The following is a 17,799-nucleotide window of genomic DNA, read 5'->3' on the forward strand; positions in this document are numbered from 1 at the left end:
AAAAGAGAAATATGGGAATTTGTGGTGTATATATAGCATAGCTGCCTGCTGCAGATAAACTGCACTAAAAGCCATGTCTCTTCTAATTTCTCAGTGCTTACTGACTAAAGCGTCTTCTAGACTTAATGGAATTCCTTTGCTAATATTTTGATAATCATAGTTTGTTTCACCAAGAAACCAGTTTTCTAGAAACAGAGCATGGCTCAATCCAAGATGGAATTTGCTTGGGAAACTTGAAAAGAGCAGGAAATGAAAGATGCATATTTCCAACAGCATTCTGTCCCACTGTTTAAAAAAAAAAAAAAAAAATTAAAATTTAAAAAAATGAGTACATATTTTTATTATATTTTATTATATTATTATTTATATATAATGTATATTAATATGTATGTGTCTTAATATGTATTATATTTTAATCTAGTTTTATATAGAACATATGTTTTATATATCTTTATATTTTGTTTATATATACCGTAGTATATATAGAAATACACATATTAAAAAGTGAAAATTGAAACCCCGTGAGCAGAACTTTAAATAAAGATGCTTTCTGCTTGGACTTTGGGATACCACCATGGCAGTAGGTGACTAGGACAGGACGGTTTCCCTGGATGTGGCACAGCATGGGTTCATTCAGTTGCATAATGCTTTATTTCCTTTCGTTAGGTTCTTTTTTTAATTTTGTCACTGCATATTGAGGTAGTGCTACATACAGTGTGTAGTAGTATTCTGGACACACACACAGCTCATTACTGAGTTGGGATGGTCAGATGGGAACCCTTCATTGTGTTTACAAGTGTTGGAATTGCAATTTTCCAGGTGCCTCACCTCATATTCACTTTGAATTTCACCTGCTGTTTTACTCGCCACTACTGTATAACTCCTTCTGTAATTCTTCATGTCTGGTCTTTGCATCTCGACACTGATCAATTTTGCTCTATCAGAAAGCTTGAATCTTCTTCACATCTTTCTCTACGTCAGTTATGAGTATAAGGAAGGACACAGGCCAGGGCATAGAACCTTGCCTGGCCTCTGGAGTTAAAGCGACCGCTTACTTGTGTTCAGACTTTAGCCAGTTATTTATTCATGAGAACGCTTTCCTTGTTATTCTGCAGGTCAAGCCATGAGACTTGAACTTTTGTTGTAGCAATCCAAATATTTTTAGCAAATAATTTTGTAATTGACAAAACTGGAGTCATACCTGTGTGTCAACTGAGTGTTGGCCTCTCCTGTGACAGATTCGTCGAAGCTTTGCTGTGTACTTCTGGGACGTTGTTATTGTTCTCTTGATGAATTAGATAGCAGGATATATTTTACTTATGAAGGCTGTTAGCAACTGGAAGATTTGGAAAAGGATTTCTTGCAATTTTCCAGATGAATTTGTTCTTAATGTTAGAACTTAATTAAAAACTCTGCAGAGAGTCTCAGAAATGCATTTATTATCTCTTTAAATATGTTCACGTTTCAAGTGCACTCTTGGTAGACCTCTTGGCAATTTTGTACATGTACAATCAAATATATTGTGTGTGTATCTTCATTCAGAGCACTTTCTGCCATTAGAATCCGAACATAACTAGACATCTATAGATGGCGAAAATATCATGCCTATAGCAAATGTGATCTTATTCCAAAACTGTCTGTTAGAATAATCTTCTGCCTGTATTTCTGAGCTTTATTTTAATTGATGGTATATGACTGCTTCACTGAGGTCTTGGAGACAGTTATCAGAGTGTTTCTGCTTTAAAGGTGCTTCCTCTTGTGATTTAGGATTGTTTAAAAGAGGTACTGGAAATTGTGGAGCTGGGCATTTCAGGAAGTAAATCCAAAAACAGTGAACAAGAGGTCAAGTACAAAGGAGATAAGGAGCCAAATCCTGCATCTATGAGAGTGAAGGATGCTGCCGAAGCTACGCTAACATGGTAAGTAATTTGTCAGAGCATGTTTAGTGTTTAGCATTGCCTTGTCTGGGTGTTTTAATTAGGAATTCCCAGCTGTGAGATCTCTCTAATGTAGTAAGAGCATTTGGAAAGTCAGCCAGAAGTTCCCACTGTTTCGTCCTTTGGGCAGAGTTGTCCTGTGCTCTGCCTCAGCTATCTTTCTCCCCCATTACAAGTGTTCAACAGAAAAAAAATCCCTGTGATTGCTGTCTTTCCTTCCTGCCTGTTCTTTTCCTTGAGAGCAAAACCCAAGCCCTGCTGCAGCCCCTGGTGTTCTGCTCTCAGCCAGTCCTCTTCGCAGACAGCAGTTCCCTCCATCTCCCGCTTGACCTAGTGATACTGTCTTTCCATTCCCCCTTCTCCTTATTGTCAGCCTGATAAGATACGCCACGTCTCACTGACTGGGAAACTGATAGACACTGTTTCGTGTAATGCAGCAGGAACGGCACATGCAGCAGATGTAAGCTGGTGCAGGATGGCATGTCCTCCAGGCCACAGCGTTGGGCTTGCTTAATATATTGGAGAGGTTCTGCTGGAAATGCAGTAACAGATAATGTGTGGTTTGGGTCGGGGGGAGGCGCGGGGAGGAAAGTTTAGATTTGCTCCAGAGAAGTTGAAAAGCACTGATTTACTGGATGAACAGCATGACGGTAGACAGGACAGACTGAGGATGGGTAGGATAAATATGTTTTGCAAAAAGCAATAGATGCTTTCTTTTCTGCGCTACTCTGCAATACAGTTAGAAACTTCACTGTTAGTAAAAACAACTGTAATTTCCAAGGTGGAACTTGTGGATGAACTTTTACTATGGCCTAGGAGTGCCTCTCTTAATTTAGAGAGGTGAAACTGTCTGTTATCAGAGTAAAGTGGAAAAATGTGTAGGGAGGACTTCAATAAACTTACATATGGTCTCCTGTGTGACACTGGGCAACTCTCATTATTGGTTCCTGCTATAGGAATTTTCTATTTCTAACAGTATTAGATTATATACAACTTCAGGTCGTTTAAATCAGTACTCCTAGAAGCCTCCCAAGGCTGTGGCTCCCAGGAGGGAGGTGCTGTTGGACCACACCTGGAGGCTTTCTCCCAGGGAAGGTTGCCATACCACAGAGGTAGTCATGCTTGTGTGATCCTGGGTCCTGTGATCCTTAAAGTGTTTTAAGTTAATGTAATCTGTACTTGAAGAAAGCAAAGGCAATCATAACTACTGCATCTACCACGTCTGCCTTGCTTGTTGATGTTAAGAGTGGACTAAATATGGATGATTATAAGAATGAACATTTAAAAAGCTGTGGAAGGGTACAGGTTTTTGTGCTTTAAAGCATATCTTAATGTCTTTATAACCTAAGTTATAAAGAAACTAATTCTGTAGACAGAGTACCCTTTTTATGTTTCCCTGTATGTTTTTCTGAAGTTACTGGTTCTGTTTTAAAACAAGCTGAGGGGAGAGGGCAGGCTTGCCCTGGTAGGGTAACTGCTATGTCAAGATACAAATAAAGGATGTGAGTGAAGATCTGTGCTTGGCTGGAACAGTTCATAGTCTTAATCTGTCATAACTCTTAACTTTTTTACTCATTTGCAGTATTATGCAGTTACTTGGAGCATTTCCTTCTCCCAGTGGCCCTGCTTCTCCTTGCAGCTTGGTGAATGAAACCACGTTAATTAAATATTCTTGTCTACCTACCATAAACAAGCATAGCTTCCGTTACTTTGTTTTGGATAATAGTGTCATCCTGGCGATGTTGGAGCAGCCTCTAGGGAATGAGCAGAGTAAGTTCATACTTCCCATTTTCTTCCTTCTCAAAAGCACTTTGTCAAGTATCTCTCATATTTCAGGGGCTTACCTGTTCTGTGGGTGTGCAAGTGAGCAGAGTGTTGTTCTGGGATGAAGCAGTGGGAGTAACTTTAATGCTACTGGTAGTCAAACATGTACAAGCCCATCCAAGTATTTCATGCAGTTGTCTGTCTTTCACTCCAATCAGATACTTGCTGCTGACTGCCATCTAAATTGTTGCTGATGGACAAAAGCAATAGCATTACATCTTGAAAACTTCCTTGTTCATGAAAGAATGAAAATACAAAGAATATAGGAGGCTTGATAGGGATAAGTGCTCAACAAATGGTTGATGTGAGACCTTTATGCTTGCACAGTTGCTTCTGTTTGCTTTAGATCTCCTGTTACTGAATGTTTTTGTGGGTGCTTTCAGCTCAGGTGGGTTTAGTTGCTTAGGAGCTGTTATAACTTTCCAGTGTACCATCCTGTTCTATCAGTGACACCTACTGTAAAGGAGATCTGTTACAGGGTGTTGGCTTTCACAGCTGAATCTTAACTCATTTCAGCTTCGTATGCTTTGACCAACAAGAATTTCTATTAAAAAATTCTGGTATTAAATTACACAATGCTTGGAACTGAATAACTGATCCCCCTGTGAGTCTTCATGTATCATGGCATTACCTAACAGAATAGATGCTGCCTCAGTTTAAGACTAACATGTGTGAAATCTGCTGATCTGCCACAGATGTATTTTCCTCATCTGTGTGCAGGGTGGAGTCTAGATACTAGCCTTGAAAATAGAGATTGCACAGAAGTTCATGAACTGGCTAAGAGAAGTTGTTATTTTGAGCTGTGATCCATAGTGCTCAACCTCATTGAGAATCATAAATGGATCTTGCAGAAAGCGCTGATGCCAGGAGCCATTGCCACCTGCCCACCCAGTCTGTGTTTGAGCAAGTGTGTTCCTGACTGGAATGGATTAGAGCACACTAGAACAGCTGAGCAATTGTCATCCTTACTCTGCCGCTGCTAAATGCATTACTGAGGAATCCTGTAAAGCTATTAGAATCTCAGATTAGATTATCTTTTCTTGCTGTGCATAACTTCCTTACAAATCCCCTTTGAATTACAAGATTAATTGCAGTAATGCACAAGTACGTCAGATGACTTTTGAGGCAAATCGCTGAAGTGGATGACTCTGGGGAGCTGGTGCTGTTCGTCTCTGTGTGCTTACGTAGCTATGCTGCACCCTGTACTTCCCATGAAATACTGTGGAAGGAATACATATCTGTGGGTTATCTGGTGGTGTCAAGTTGTGGTTTATGTGCACAAAGGATAAATATAAATAATTCTAAAAAGAAAAGCTGCAGAGGTACGATGATGCCTCTTCTAAGGTGGCTAATATCAGAGGCCTGTAAGTCTCGAAGGAAGACTGAAGTCCCTGCAATGTTAAAACCATCATTGTGCAAGTTGAAAGGCACCTCAGGAATCGGCAGATGAATGTCCTACTCTAAACAAAGTCAATACTGAATTCAGACCAGGGCAATGCAACCTGGTATTGTCCAGGTAGGTCTTGAAAACTTCTCTGTGTCTCTATTCCTTGTGGTGAAAAATTTTCTGCAATGTGAAGTCAGAATCTTCCCCTGTCTTAGTCTGACCGTTATCTCTTGTCCTTCCACTGTTCTTATTGCTGCTATGTGTGGGACCTTTACAGAAGGTCATGGAAGTATCATGGAAACTGTGTCTCTGTATGGTCATCTGTCTTACCTAAACAGGCAGTGGCTGGAGGTAATTTGGAGGGAAGCAGTGATCTGCATGAATTTGGATGAAAGTTACTTTTTCATTATGAAACTGAGTTGGCAACTACTGAACAGACAGACCACAAAGTAGACTAGTACTTCCCTGCTGCAGAGAGCAGGATTGCTTGCTCCTCACCAGGAATTGTCTTCAGGGTCAGGGAAGAGTTAACCTTGAAAACAAAACCTCTGTCATCGTGCCTGCATTTCTTTCCAGTTAAATTATTGCACAGTGAACCATTTGCCTTTTGTGATGATGTATTATTCTCTTAACCCATGTGCTTTGCAGATGACTCTTTTCCCTCTGTCACGGTTCTGATCCGTGGGACATCTGGAAGATTTGCATGGGCCCAGCAACTCTGTCTTTTACCAAGAGGAGCTAAAGCAAATCAAAAGGTCTCTATCAAAGCCTGTAAAGAAATCTTTAACTTAGAGATGTTCAGCAGAAATTCCACTAATGTGAGACAGCCCCACAGAGCTGGTGATTATACATTAAGGCTGAGCCACGGGGCCTTTAGCTGTAGGTAATGTGACACATCTCTGGTGACTCTTTACGACTTGTGATTGTATTAAATACAGGCTGTGAAAGTGCTGTTGCCTTCTAGACTTGTTTAAGGGGAGGGGGCATTCTCCTTTTTTTTTTTTTTTTTTTTTTGTATGAAGGCATCTTCTGAGGTGATGGGGCGATGGACAGTGTATTAGTGTGTAGACGTGAGTGTTGGTGCTGATTTTAGGATGTCACGCAGAGCCTTTGCAGCAGAGGAAGGGAAGTTTTGAGGTGCAGAATGAGATGCTGCGGAGAGAACAGCTATTCAAGCTACGAAGCCCAGTGTTGCAAAGATAACTGTAAACCTCCTGTAGAAAGAAATTATCTAGATGAACTCTGAAACAACTCTGGAGAAGAATAGTGGAGAAGAAATACCCCAATCTCATTTTACAGTAAAATCTCTTACTGTAGTTGTCTAGTGGAACATGTCCTTCTGTTATCAAAATTTGTCCGTGAACTTCTCCAAACCTTTGAACTCTTTGCATGCCCCTTGGCAAAGGAAAACAATGTAGCTGAAATGAGGGCCTTGGCTGTGGTGTTCCTGTTTAGGTTAATCTGGTCTCTGCAGAGCAGCCTTCGGGCAGACCCTCTGCGCGTGCCCCTGGAGCTGGGCTGTTTTGCTTAATAGTGTCGGGGCCTGCGTTGCCTCCCGCACCAAAGCAGCCGTGCCCTGGCTGCTGGCCTCCTTACCAGTTTTAAGGGAACTTCTCCAACTTAAAGACATTCTGTAACTTTAATGTTAACAGTTTTGCCCTTTCGAAGTGTAATTGGTAGTAAAAAAAAAATGTATAAAGCAGCACTCGGTATGTAATGACATGTTCTTGCTAGCTTGGACCTTAACCACCTGCAAACCTGCACCTAGATCTCTTGTTGCTTTCATTGGTAACATCAAGTTTTGAATTACATACTAACAGTTTAGAACATAACTGTAGTAACGTAGTAACAGTGTCATGACTGCATAAGGATATCTTACGCGAGCCCTTTCGGTATTCCGGCAGCGTGTCCCGCTCCTGACCCACAGCGTTTGTGCTGTTCTCTTCCAGGCCTTCTCCGCTTGGCTTGCTGTGATTGTCACGGTCAGTAGGTTTAAAATGGAGGCTTCTCAAGCAGTTGGTAGCTTTTGCTCAATATAGTTAGAATAGGCTGAAAATGCCATGTAAGCTTGCCATTTTTACTGGGATTTGCAGCTGCTTAGAGCTTGGATGATAAGCAGGGTACATAAGTTCCAGGAGTGCAGCCACCAAAATAGGCAGCACTGTATCTCTCAAAATTTACAGGCACATTTTTGATGCAAGTCTGTTAGTTTAAATCATTACTTAATGCTTTTTCATGATACCTCTCACTAACCGGATTAGTTTGATTCTGGTGGTGAGGGGGGAGGGAACATTTTCCATCTGTTGTAATAAGGTACTGTCAGGTGGTACGATGCCTTGAATGTAAAAACTATCCACTTTTTTGTCAGACTTTTGTACCAGAACCTCGACCAGCTCCTAAAAATGATGTTGGACTGAAATACAGTGTGAAGCACCGCCCTTTTCCTGAAGAAGTGGACAAGATCCCATTTGTGAAAGCTGACTTGAGCATTCCTGATTTACATGAAATTGTGAATGAAGAAGTGAGTAACTCTTAGTCTCTGCCTTAATTTTGTTCTTGGGTTTTTTGTCTGTTTGTGAATCCTACTCTAATGTCTTCCTGTAAATAGTTTTACTCTTTGGCTTGACTAATTTCATATTAATCTAATAATAACTTCTGCAAACTAATGAAATCTGTTCGCTTCTCCAGGAAGATAACAACATCTTGGATATGTTATTGGGAGGCACTGCTGAACATGTTTTATTACAGATCCTGATATCCTGGTATTGCCAAGAAGCAATGACTTGCATTTTGTTTCTTCTTCTGGGGAAATTGAAGAGGCTTTTTTTGAGACCTCCTGGGGGAGGAAAGGGGTGTGTCTCAAAAATACTTTAAAGTTTCACAGTGACAAATGTGTTTTAGGGTCCCTTCACTTAAAAAGGAGAAACATAGCTGATGCTGGATACACAAATTTGTAACAGCTCTGCCGTGTAAATAGGGTATTTAGACATTGTAACATTGTAAGGTCTGGTTCATGGTAAACATCCTGATGGTGGAGCTGCAGCTGCTGCTCTATGTCACTTACAGCTTTCCTAAACGATGGAGCTGTTTTCTTACTGGATCTTAAGTTATCTTGATGGAATCAGCATTTGATGCAATGTTTTTCAGCTTGAAGAGCGACACGAGAAGCTGAGGAATGGTATGGCCCAGCAGATAATTTTTGAGACTTCCATAGATCAGAAAAGTGAAGAGGAGTGGCGGAAGAAGAGCTTTCCTGATCCGATCACGGAGTGTAAGCCCCCACCACCGGCACAGGAGTTCCAGACAGCACGCCTGTTCCTCTCTCACTTCGGGTTCCTCTCGCTAGAGGCATTGAAGGTGACCTGATACTTCTTAGTGTTGTGCAAATGCCCTCAGTACCCATATGGTCTTGCTTGGCAAAAGAAGAAAACAAACATGTGTTAGTGGAAGATAAAATAATACAATCACAGAATAGTTTTGGTGCAAAGGGACCTTCAAAGGCCATCCAGTTCAACCCCCTGCAAGGAGCAGGGACATCTCCAACCAGATCAGGTTGCTCAGGGCCCCGGCCAACCTGGCCTGGAATGTTTCCAGGGATGGGGCATCCACCGCCTCTCTGGGCAACCTTGGCCAGTGTCCCACCACCCTCAGTGTGAAAAACTTATCCTTATGTCCAGTCTGAATCTGCCTCCCTCTATTTTAAACCCATCACCCCTCATCCTGTCACACCAGGCCCTGCTGAAGAGTCTCTCCCCATCTTTCCTGCAGCCCCCTTTAGGCACTGGGAGGCTGCTCTCAGGTCTCCCCCGAGCCTCCTCTTCTCCAGGCTGAACAGCCCCAGCTCTCTCAGCCTGGCCTCACAGCAGAGCTGCCCCAGCCCTTTTATCATCTGCGTGGCCTCCTCTGGACCCTCTCCAATAGCTCCAGAGCTGGACGCAGTGCTGCAGGTGGGGTCTCACCAGAACAGAGCATTGGGGCAGAATCCCCTCCCTTGACTTGCTGGCCACGCTGGGCCAGAATGCGGTTGGCTTTCTGGGCTGCAAGGACACATAGAATCATAGAATGGTTAGGGTTGGAAGGGACCTTCAAAGGTCATCTAGTCCAACCCCCCTGCAAGGAGCAGGGACATCCCTGACTAGGTCAGGTTGCTCAGAGCCTCATCCAGCCTGGCCTTGAACGTTTCCAGTGATGGGGCTTCTACCACCTTTCTGGGCAACCTGTTCCAGTGTTCTATAACTCGCATTGTAAGAAATTTTTTCCTAATTTCCAATCTAAATCTACCCCCCACTATTTTAAAACCATTACTCCTTGTCCTATCACCACAAGCCCTACTAAACAGCCTCTCCCCATCTTTCTTGTAGGCCCCCTTGAGGTATTGGAAGACCACTATCAGGTCTCCCCGGAGCCTCCTCTTTTCCAGGCTGAACAGCCCCAACTCTCTCAGCCTGTCCTCATAAGAGAGGTGCTCCAGCCCTTTTATCATCTTCGTGGCCCTCCTCTGGACCTTCTCCAACTGGTCCATGTCCTTCTTGTGTTGGGGGCTCCAGAACTGGACACAGTGCTGCAGGTGGGGTCTCACCAGGGAAGGGTAGAGGGGGAGAATCCCCTCCCTCGACCTGCTGGCCACGCTCCTCTTGATGCAGCCCAGGATGCGGTTGGCCTTCTGGGCCGCAAGGGCGCATTGCCTGCTCATGTTAAGCTTCTCATCCACCAGCACCCCCGAGTCCTTCTCCTCAGGGCTGCTCTCCATCCATTCCCCGCCCAGCCTGTATTTGTGCCTGGGATTGCCGTGGCCCACGTGCAGGACCTTGCACTTGGCCTGGTTGAACTTCCTGAGGTTTGCACAGGCCCACCTCTCCAGCCTGTCAAGGTCCCCCTGGATGGCATCCCTCCCTTCCAGTGAGTCAATGGCACCACACAGCTTGGGGTTGTCAGCGAACTTGCTGAGGGTGCGCTCTATCACACTGCTCATGTGATGTGGCTAGAGCCCTTGGTGGTGAAAACAGGCAAAAAAAGTCGTTGAGTACCTCAGCCTTCTCCATGTCCTGGGTAACCAGGTCTCCTGGTTCCTTCTGGAGAAGGGCCCACATTCTTCCTGGTCTTCCTTTTATCCCCAGCATACCTAAAGAACCTTTTCTTGTTGCCCTTAATGGCCAGATTTAATTCTGTCAGGGCTTTAATCTTCCTTACGTGATCCCTGTCTGCTTGGACAATCTCTCTGTAGTCCTCCCAGGCTACCTGTCCTTGCTTCAACCCTCTGTAGATTTGCTTTGATCACCTCCTTGCATTTTTGCCTGACGTGCTCTTTGTTGGGATGCATGGTTTCTTAGCTTGGAGGAGGTAATCCTTGAATATCAACCAGCTTTCTTGGGCCCCTTTTCCCTCCAGGGCTTTATCCTGTGGCACTTTACCCAGCAGATACCTGAGGAGACCAAATTCTGCTCTCCTGAAGTCTAGAGTAGAGAGCTTGCTGCACACCCTCCTCACTGCCCCAAGGATCTCAAACTCCACCATCTCCGGGTCACTGCAGCCAAGGCTGCCCTTGAGCTCTGCATTCCCCACCAGCCCCTCCTTGTTGGTGAGAACAAGGTCCAGCGTAGCACCTCTCTTTGTTGGCTCCTCTGTCACTTGGAGAAGGAAGTTATCATCCACACATTCCAGGAACCTCCTGGACTGCTCCTGTGTAATTCCAGCTACTGTTATGCTATAGACTAATCAAATGTAATGGTGGATTCCTGTCTTCCAGGATTGAGAGCAGGGTTGTGAAAGGCCACACTTTCAAGTTGAACGTGTTCTGAACACAGCTCTGATACAGCTCTGCCGGTATCTTTGTTTTTGCAGTGGGCACGTGAGCTGGCACATCCACCTGTTCATACTTGAAATTGTTCCCTCAGCTTGAATTAGGTTTTGGGGTGGTACTGAAAGAGTTTCTGAAATATGGCTGCCTTAGAAGTTCTGCCTCAGAGGTGATTGTGCTGAAATGTTTTAATTGTGCATAAACACTTGGGAGTACATATAGCTTGGACTGCTTTCTTTTTAAAGTTGAAATAACAACAGTTAATAGAGATGATCCCTGTTCTTAGTTTGAAATTCTGCCTCTGACCTGTGGATTCTCCTTTTTACATTTCCTTTCAGAAAACAGTCGAAAGTAGATGATGGAGCTTTTGCTAAAATGTTGTCTAAAAGTGCTTAGTATTTTATCTGTTATTGGTATATAAGTTAATAAATATGAAACTATACATGTGACTGTGCATAGTCGTGGTATTTTGAAAGTATCTGCTACTTTTGTTGTGGCAGCTAACACTGGTTTTCAGCAAAATGTTATGTCCATTTCGCTGGCAAAATACCATTTCTGTTTAATAAGGAGAGTAGAATGCAATGAGTTGTCAAACTGTTACGCTTGCTGCTGCTCATTTACAGTAACAGGATTGTATTGTGTCAGAAATTTGTGTATGGCTTTGCTCATAGGTGCAAAAGGGAAATTGTCTTTTTGTATTTAACGGATTGTTAGTGAAGCCATAAAGAGTGTTTCAGTAAGGAAAGATGTGGTTTTTAAGCTGTTGAACTGTGTGTTGGATAGGAACCTGCTAACAGTCGTCTACCTCCTCACCTGATTGCACTTGACTCTGCTCTTCCTGGGTTCTTTGATGACCTTGGCTACTTGGATTTACTACCGTGTCGTCCTTTTGATACTGTTTTCATTTTCTACATGAAGGCAGGCCAGAAAACAAGCCAGGAGGTAAGTGAAAGTGTGGAGTGCCAACTAGCCCATACTCTCTTGTTTCTAGTAATCCTCAAGTGAATAAAGCATCACTGCTAATGGCTAGAGTGGAGCATCAGAACCAGGGCTTCTGGGCTTTGTATTTTTTTTTTTTTTTTTTTTTTCAGGGAGAGCTGTAACGAGTCACTGCATACTCTTTTAATCTGTAGGTTGAAGTACATTACTCACATTTAGGATTGTTGTAACATCTTATTTATATATTTTAATATACGTATAAAATACGTATATTAAATATATATTAAAATATTAATAGTATTTTTGTTATCTGTTCTGTCCTTATTGTCCTTATTTGTAGAGTTCAAAGATTCAGATCAGAAATGCGTTTCAGATTTGTTGTCTCGGCTTGTAGGGAAGGTTGCCGTTTGTTCCAGCAATGTGCAATGTCCAAGTAGTTTGATTTGATTCTAATGTTAAACTCATGTTAAAGGAATGAAAAGCTTTCTGCGAGTAAGAAAGTATTATTGCTTTTGTATATTTATATTGTATATTTATATTGTATATTTACATTATACTATCTATATTCAAATGTGATTAGGTTAATCAGGTTAATTTGTGCAAATCTAAATTGTGACTTCTTCAGACTGACCTAGAAACTCACTAAGACAGCTTATGGGCTCATTAGAAAGAGGTGTTTCTATAGTACCTTCTCCTTCCATTCATAATTCTCGTAGTAAAAAGCAGAAGTGTAACTTCCATAATAAATTATTGTGCTGTCTCCTCGTGCCACTGTGAATGTAGAGCTGACAGAACACTGTAGCACCTTCCACTTCTGTGTGGAACATGCTGATTCTTGAAACCAGGATCATGCTGTTTGTGAGTTTTCAAGATGGAATTCAGAGTAGCTAGTAAACAGTCTTTCTATCTCCAAAGTCGGCTACGAAGCAAGATACACAGGTTTGCCTTCCACCTGAAATTGCTCTTGCTGAGCTAGCAGAATGCTTTTTTTCCATTGGATGCTTATATACTCTTATGGATTCAGACGGATGAGATTACTTAGTCCTGCAGAACTTGCTGGCCTTTGGAAACTCTATTAGCATGGGTTTTGCCATGTAGAGTTAAGAAAATCCTATATCTGGGAGATTCTGGATGTCTTTAGATGTGGTATATAGATGCCACTCCTGCTTCAAGATCCCTGGACATCTTGCTGTGATTCCTATGCTTTTCAGGTTGTGCAGAGTCACAGTGGTGGCCAAGTTAACAACAGAGTTGTCTCTGTGGACCTGAACTGAGTGAGATACTGATACTGCTCCTGTCTGTGAAAAGACCTGGGACTTTTTTCTGTCCTGTTTCATTTTCAATAATAACAATCAAGAGAGGAGGAGATCAAAGCAGAGTTGTGACACGGTTTCTGCTTGGAGCAGGGCTGGCTGCCTGGTCTGACTCCGCCATCTCTGTGTGTGTGGGTTCATGCCACTTCAGCTCAGGACATCATTCCGTTCTGAGAGGTGACGCGCTCTCCTTGCAGAGGGAGTCGTGTCAGCTGTGTTTTATTTGATGCTGCACAGCCCAGAATAGTGGCATCTAGCCTGCTAGTTATTGCATTAGGCCCAAATATTTTTCTGTGGTGGTAGGCTTTTGCAGTTGAGAAGGGTCTCCTGGCATTTATTTATACAGGGTAATGAAATTGCCCACACACTTTGTCATTATACTTCACATCATTAAATGTCCTTTGAAAATACCCCCTTGTCTTTGCTTTACTGTAAATTCTTTTTTTGAATGGGATAGAAAACCATATAGTTGTATAAAGCCTGAGCTTGCCTGTTTTCTGAAATTGTTTTCTAAACTGCACTTATCTCTGTTCATTCTGAAGGGTAGCTATGACTTCAGTGTGCTCAGTAATGAAAATGATAGTAATATTTCAATGCAGCGTGTCTCGTGACTGCTGAATACTGTACAAGGCATTAGGATGGGGTGCCAGGACCGTGCAGATACAAGGAGCCTCCTATCTGGAAGCTTTCCTTCCAGCGCCTGTCCCTGTCCCTGCACTTTCTGCTCTGCTGGAGCCTGCATCCCAGTGTACTGTTGCCGTACAAACCGAAATCAGACACTTCTGCTGCAAAACAAGTTCTCGTGTGGGCCAGAAATGATGGGTGTGTTGCACAGCGTTGTCTGTTCCACAGATCCCAGTGGTTCTGGTAGAACAAATTGCAAATCATCCGTGTCTCCACGCGTGCTGTTTGGTGAAGGTCTCAACTTTCACTTGGTCACAATGGGATAAAAATTACCTTTGGATGTGGAAATATCCCAGATCTTTGTAAGAAGGAGGATTAAGGTTTAAAGTGAACAGAACTGTGTGACATTTGATTTAAAGTGCATGCTCAGTCCTCCTGAAAATGGTTTTGCAAAATCTGTTTCATAATTTAATATGCGGTGAGGCCTGCCTTCTAAATCACTGTAAGTCATGTACAAGTGCGTAGTGATAAAATACCTTTCTCCTAAAATTTCACCTCAGTTTAGTAGTGAAAATTGTCCAGAAAATTCTTGTGTTACATTTGGCGCTAATGCGGATTGTGCTGAACAGTTCTGTGGTTTATCCCCGATGAGTGGATAAATCTCGATATGAACTATTTCACAGGCTTTGGCAGTGACGGCAGAAAGACAGGCTGATCGAATAGAACATTGCCAAGCAGGATGGGAGGATGCTGGGCAGCAGGGAGTAACATCCATGTAGGAAGTCTGGGGTTCCAGGCTTGCTGAATAGCTATATTTGGGCAAAACCACGTTGATGACACAAAATTTTAATTTAAAAAGCGAGGAGGAAGAGAGCTGCTTCCTGGAGTCTACTGTGCCTACTATGGTGCTGCTGGTTGTTTCAGATCCTGAAGAACATGGAGTCTTCCAGAATTGTTCAGCCACACTTCCTGGAGTTCTTGCTGTCTCTTGGCTGGCCTGTTGACGTAGGGAAGCACCCTGGGTGGACTGGCCATGTCTCAACAAGCTGGTCAATTAATAGCTGCAGTGATGAAGAGGAACCTGAACAAGGTAATACATAGTAAATGTTGGCATATTAAAGTAAAATGTTTGGGCTCCTTTAGGAGACAACTAATTTAAAATTTCTCACTCTTGGATACCTATCTGAGCACTTGCATATTTTTTTTCAGATAAATGCCGACGTTTCCTAGAAAGGAGCGTGTAAATATTAGATTAAGCTTCAAGTCAAAGTGACCAAAACTGATCTCTGTGCTGTTAGGGAGAAGCAGCCTCAGCAAGAAATACCTCTGTGCTATGTTTTTAGCAGACTTGAGTGTCTAATATATTATCCAAAACCAGTATTCAGATTAAATCAGATATGATTGTGTTGCAATATTGGCATATAGACTCGAAATACTGTGCAATTTTTAGTGTTCTTTAAGTAAATTAAAATGAGACATTGAGTAATAAGTTAGCTTTGTAATCATGCTTGGTAGGAAGTAATGAAAATAAGCTGCTGTTTGTGGATCATGGTGGTTGGAACCCACACAGGTCTCGTCTCCTCTCCTGCTTAATTTACTCTGCTCTTTTCCCTACAGCAACTCCTCTGGGCTTGTCATGTACCACCCTCTCTCTCCCCATTCTGTCAACCAAAATGATCCTCAGGGTAGTGAATTGCTATCCCAGGGTGGGAAACTGGGGGTCAGGTTTGTTTCTGCCTTGAAGAACAATGTAATTCCGTTACCTGGGGTTCTGATAGTGTCTGGGTTGGTTTCACTGCAGTTGATGGACTACTCCAAGGGCCAGATCTTTTCTTGGTGATCTTCAGAGCCTCAGCCTTCTACTATGGGTCACACAAAGGCATTGAACAGGCTGGTCCGGCCTCATCAACGTCTTTGATCTGGCACTTGCATCAGGCGCAGCACCGTTACTACTGTAGATGCTTAAGCAGTGCTCTTGCTCTGCTTTTCCTTCACTGTGCCTTAGAAATGCTCTTAAGCTCTAAATGTGGCCAACTAGAGGCTTCTCTATTTGTAGAATAAAACTCAAATGATAGAAGGCTTGAAATGTTGGGGAGAAGTTAAGAGAACAGAAGCATGTCTTTCTCTGAACAAGTCAGGAGGGATTACAAAATAGCCAGGTCTTAGCTTGATTCTCCTTTGTGGACAGGGTCAGACTGCTTTAGTCAGGAGCAGAGCCCTCTCCCTTCCCTCTGTGGCTGGCTGTGTGAGTAGGGCTGCGCAGAAGACAGTGGTCTGAATTAGTGAGGTAACCTCTTTTGATGTGGGCTTTTTAACTTGGATTTTTTTCAGCCGTTTGGATTAGATCACAGACCACAAAACAATTGAATTAATTAAACAAATTGGAGGTAGAAGGAACAGAAGAAGCAATCAAGGGAGGGAAGGAGGGCAGGCTATTTCTGATCTGGTTTTGCTGTTGGAAAAATCCATGAGTGGAGTTGTACCTTTACCAAGCAACAGCTAGAAAACTGAAGTGGTAGATTTAAAGTAAACTGGGACCAACTTGTGAAGATTGATTGCTTTGTTTTCTCCTCCAGTCTTTGCTATGACTAAAGGTATTTATTTTGTTAAGTGTATTTTCTCTTTGTCAATAGCTCTGATGATTAAAAACCCATTCAGGAGTCTAGAATAGCTTCCAGTGAGACGTGATTAAAATAAATTCACAGACATACTTTGGTTTTGTTTCCCTGCACACCCCTAAAAGCAAAGAAGTTCTTAAACAACCGGGTTTGGGTTGCGGTGCTGCTCCCCGAGAGCTGCGGACTGGGGATGCAGGAACGCTTCCCCGCTGGTGAAGCACAGCTCAGGCTCCTGCATGCCTCTGGCCACCTCTCTGTCAGCGTGCTGAATTTCACTGCTTCGTTGGTTTTGCTGAGGCAGCTATTCCAGGAACTCTTCAGTAAACTGGATCAGAGAAATAATTCAGCGTAAAGCCCTTGCTAGTCTTTCTGGAGGCGGCAGGGAGAAGGAAAGGGAGGCGTTGGTGTTGTAATGTACTTACAGCGTGGCTCCACCAAAGAAATGTCTTCGCTCTGTACTGTGAAGGCCTGATGTCCCGTCAAACTGTGATGAGGGAGTAAGTGGGGGCTGAGAGCAAGGAGCTTTCTTGCATTGTGTTTGACTCCAGAGAGCCTTTCTAACTCTCCTTGGCAGAAGAAAAGACATAGGGGAGAGTCTGTAGAAACTGGCCTGAATTCTAGAATAGTATCAGACTGAAGTTATAAATGTTAGAATCCTTTGGAAATTTAATGACCAACTGAATGATGTCTCTCAGAGGCAGTAGTTAGAAATAGCTGCTAGATGAATTCTTGTGGCAGGCAGGCTTACTAGACTACTGAATAGGGTGTGCAGTACAATGGAAGTATGTTCAAAATAAATCCTCTCCCAACCCAAAATGCCATTTCCTTCAAGATAACAAAAAAAAGTTTAGCTGAGGATGGTTGTTAGCCATGAGATTTGACTGTGAAATCATCTCATTTTAAAATTAGATTTGCATGATTTCTTCTTATTTATTGCACCTTGTATTTGAAGGCCTTCTCCTGAGGCACTGTATAAACAGGTGGAGCTTCCTTTTGACTAAATTTTCCTTTTATGTCCATTTCAGATGATCTAATTATTTCAGAAGATGTTGGGGCAAGTATCTTCAATGGGCAGAAGAAGGTGCTGTATTATGCGGATGCCCTGACAGAAATAGCTTTTGTTGTCCCATCACCAGTGGAGTCCCTAAGTAAGATCACTTTGTACATGCTGTTTACAAAGAACAAAACAACATTTTTTTGTTAGAGAGCTTTTTCAGAAGCAGAACCTAAATAAGCCAACTAATAGTGTGTCTAGCAAGATCCTTGTCAGAAAGCTATTGATGTCTAAATGACAACATCCTAATCCTTCGCCTCCTTCCTAAAGCGCTATCTGTTGTGCGCCCCTTTTTCTCAGGCTAAG

General features: G+C 42.7%; 1 protein-coding gene across 5 annotated transcripts in view; it reads left to right on the forward strand.

Annotated features, from left to right (window-relative positions):
* The window catches only part of RALGAPB (Ral GTPase activating protein non-catalytic subunit beta), a 66,782-nt gene that overhangs the window by 40,138 nt on the left and 8,845 nt on the right, over positions 1-17,799 (forward strand). For all 5 annotated transcript variants that reach the window (XM_086760355.1, XM_086760356.1, XM_086760357.1 and 2 more), the window contains 8 exons: positions 1,768-1,919; positions 3,520-3,707; positions 5,797-5,903; positions 7,517-7,669; positions 8,296-8,505; positions 11,729-11,887; positions 14,746-14,911; positions 17,465-17,587. In XM_086760355.1, coding sequence (XP_086616481.1) covers positions 1,768-1,919; positions 3,520-3,707; positions 5,797-5,903; positions 7,517-7,669; positions 8,296-8,505; positions 11,729-11,887; positions 14,746-14,911; positions 17,465-17,587 — 1,258 coding nt within the window. The remainder of the gene's footprint in view (positions 1-1,767; positions 1,920-3,519; positions 3,708-5,796; positions 5,904-7,516; positions 7,670-8,295; positions 8,506-11,728; positions 11,888-14,745; positions 14,912-17,464; positions 17,588-17,799) is intronic.

The sequence above is a fragment of the Chlamydotis macqueenii genome, chromosome 16 (assembly GCF_036417535.1).
Source record: "Chlamydotis macqueenii isolate bChlMac1 chromosome 16, bChlMac1.mat, whole genome shotgun sequence".
In the NCBI taxonomy this organism is placed as follows: Eukaryota; Metazoa; Chordata; class Aves; order Otidiformes; family Otididae; genus Chlamydotis; species Chlamydotis macqueenii.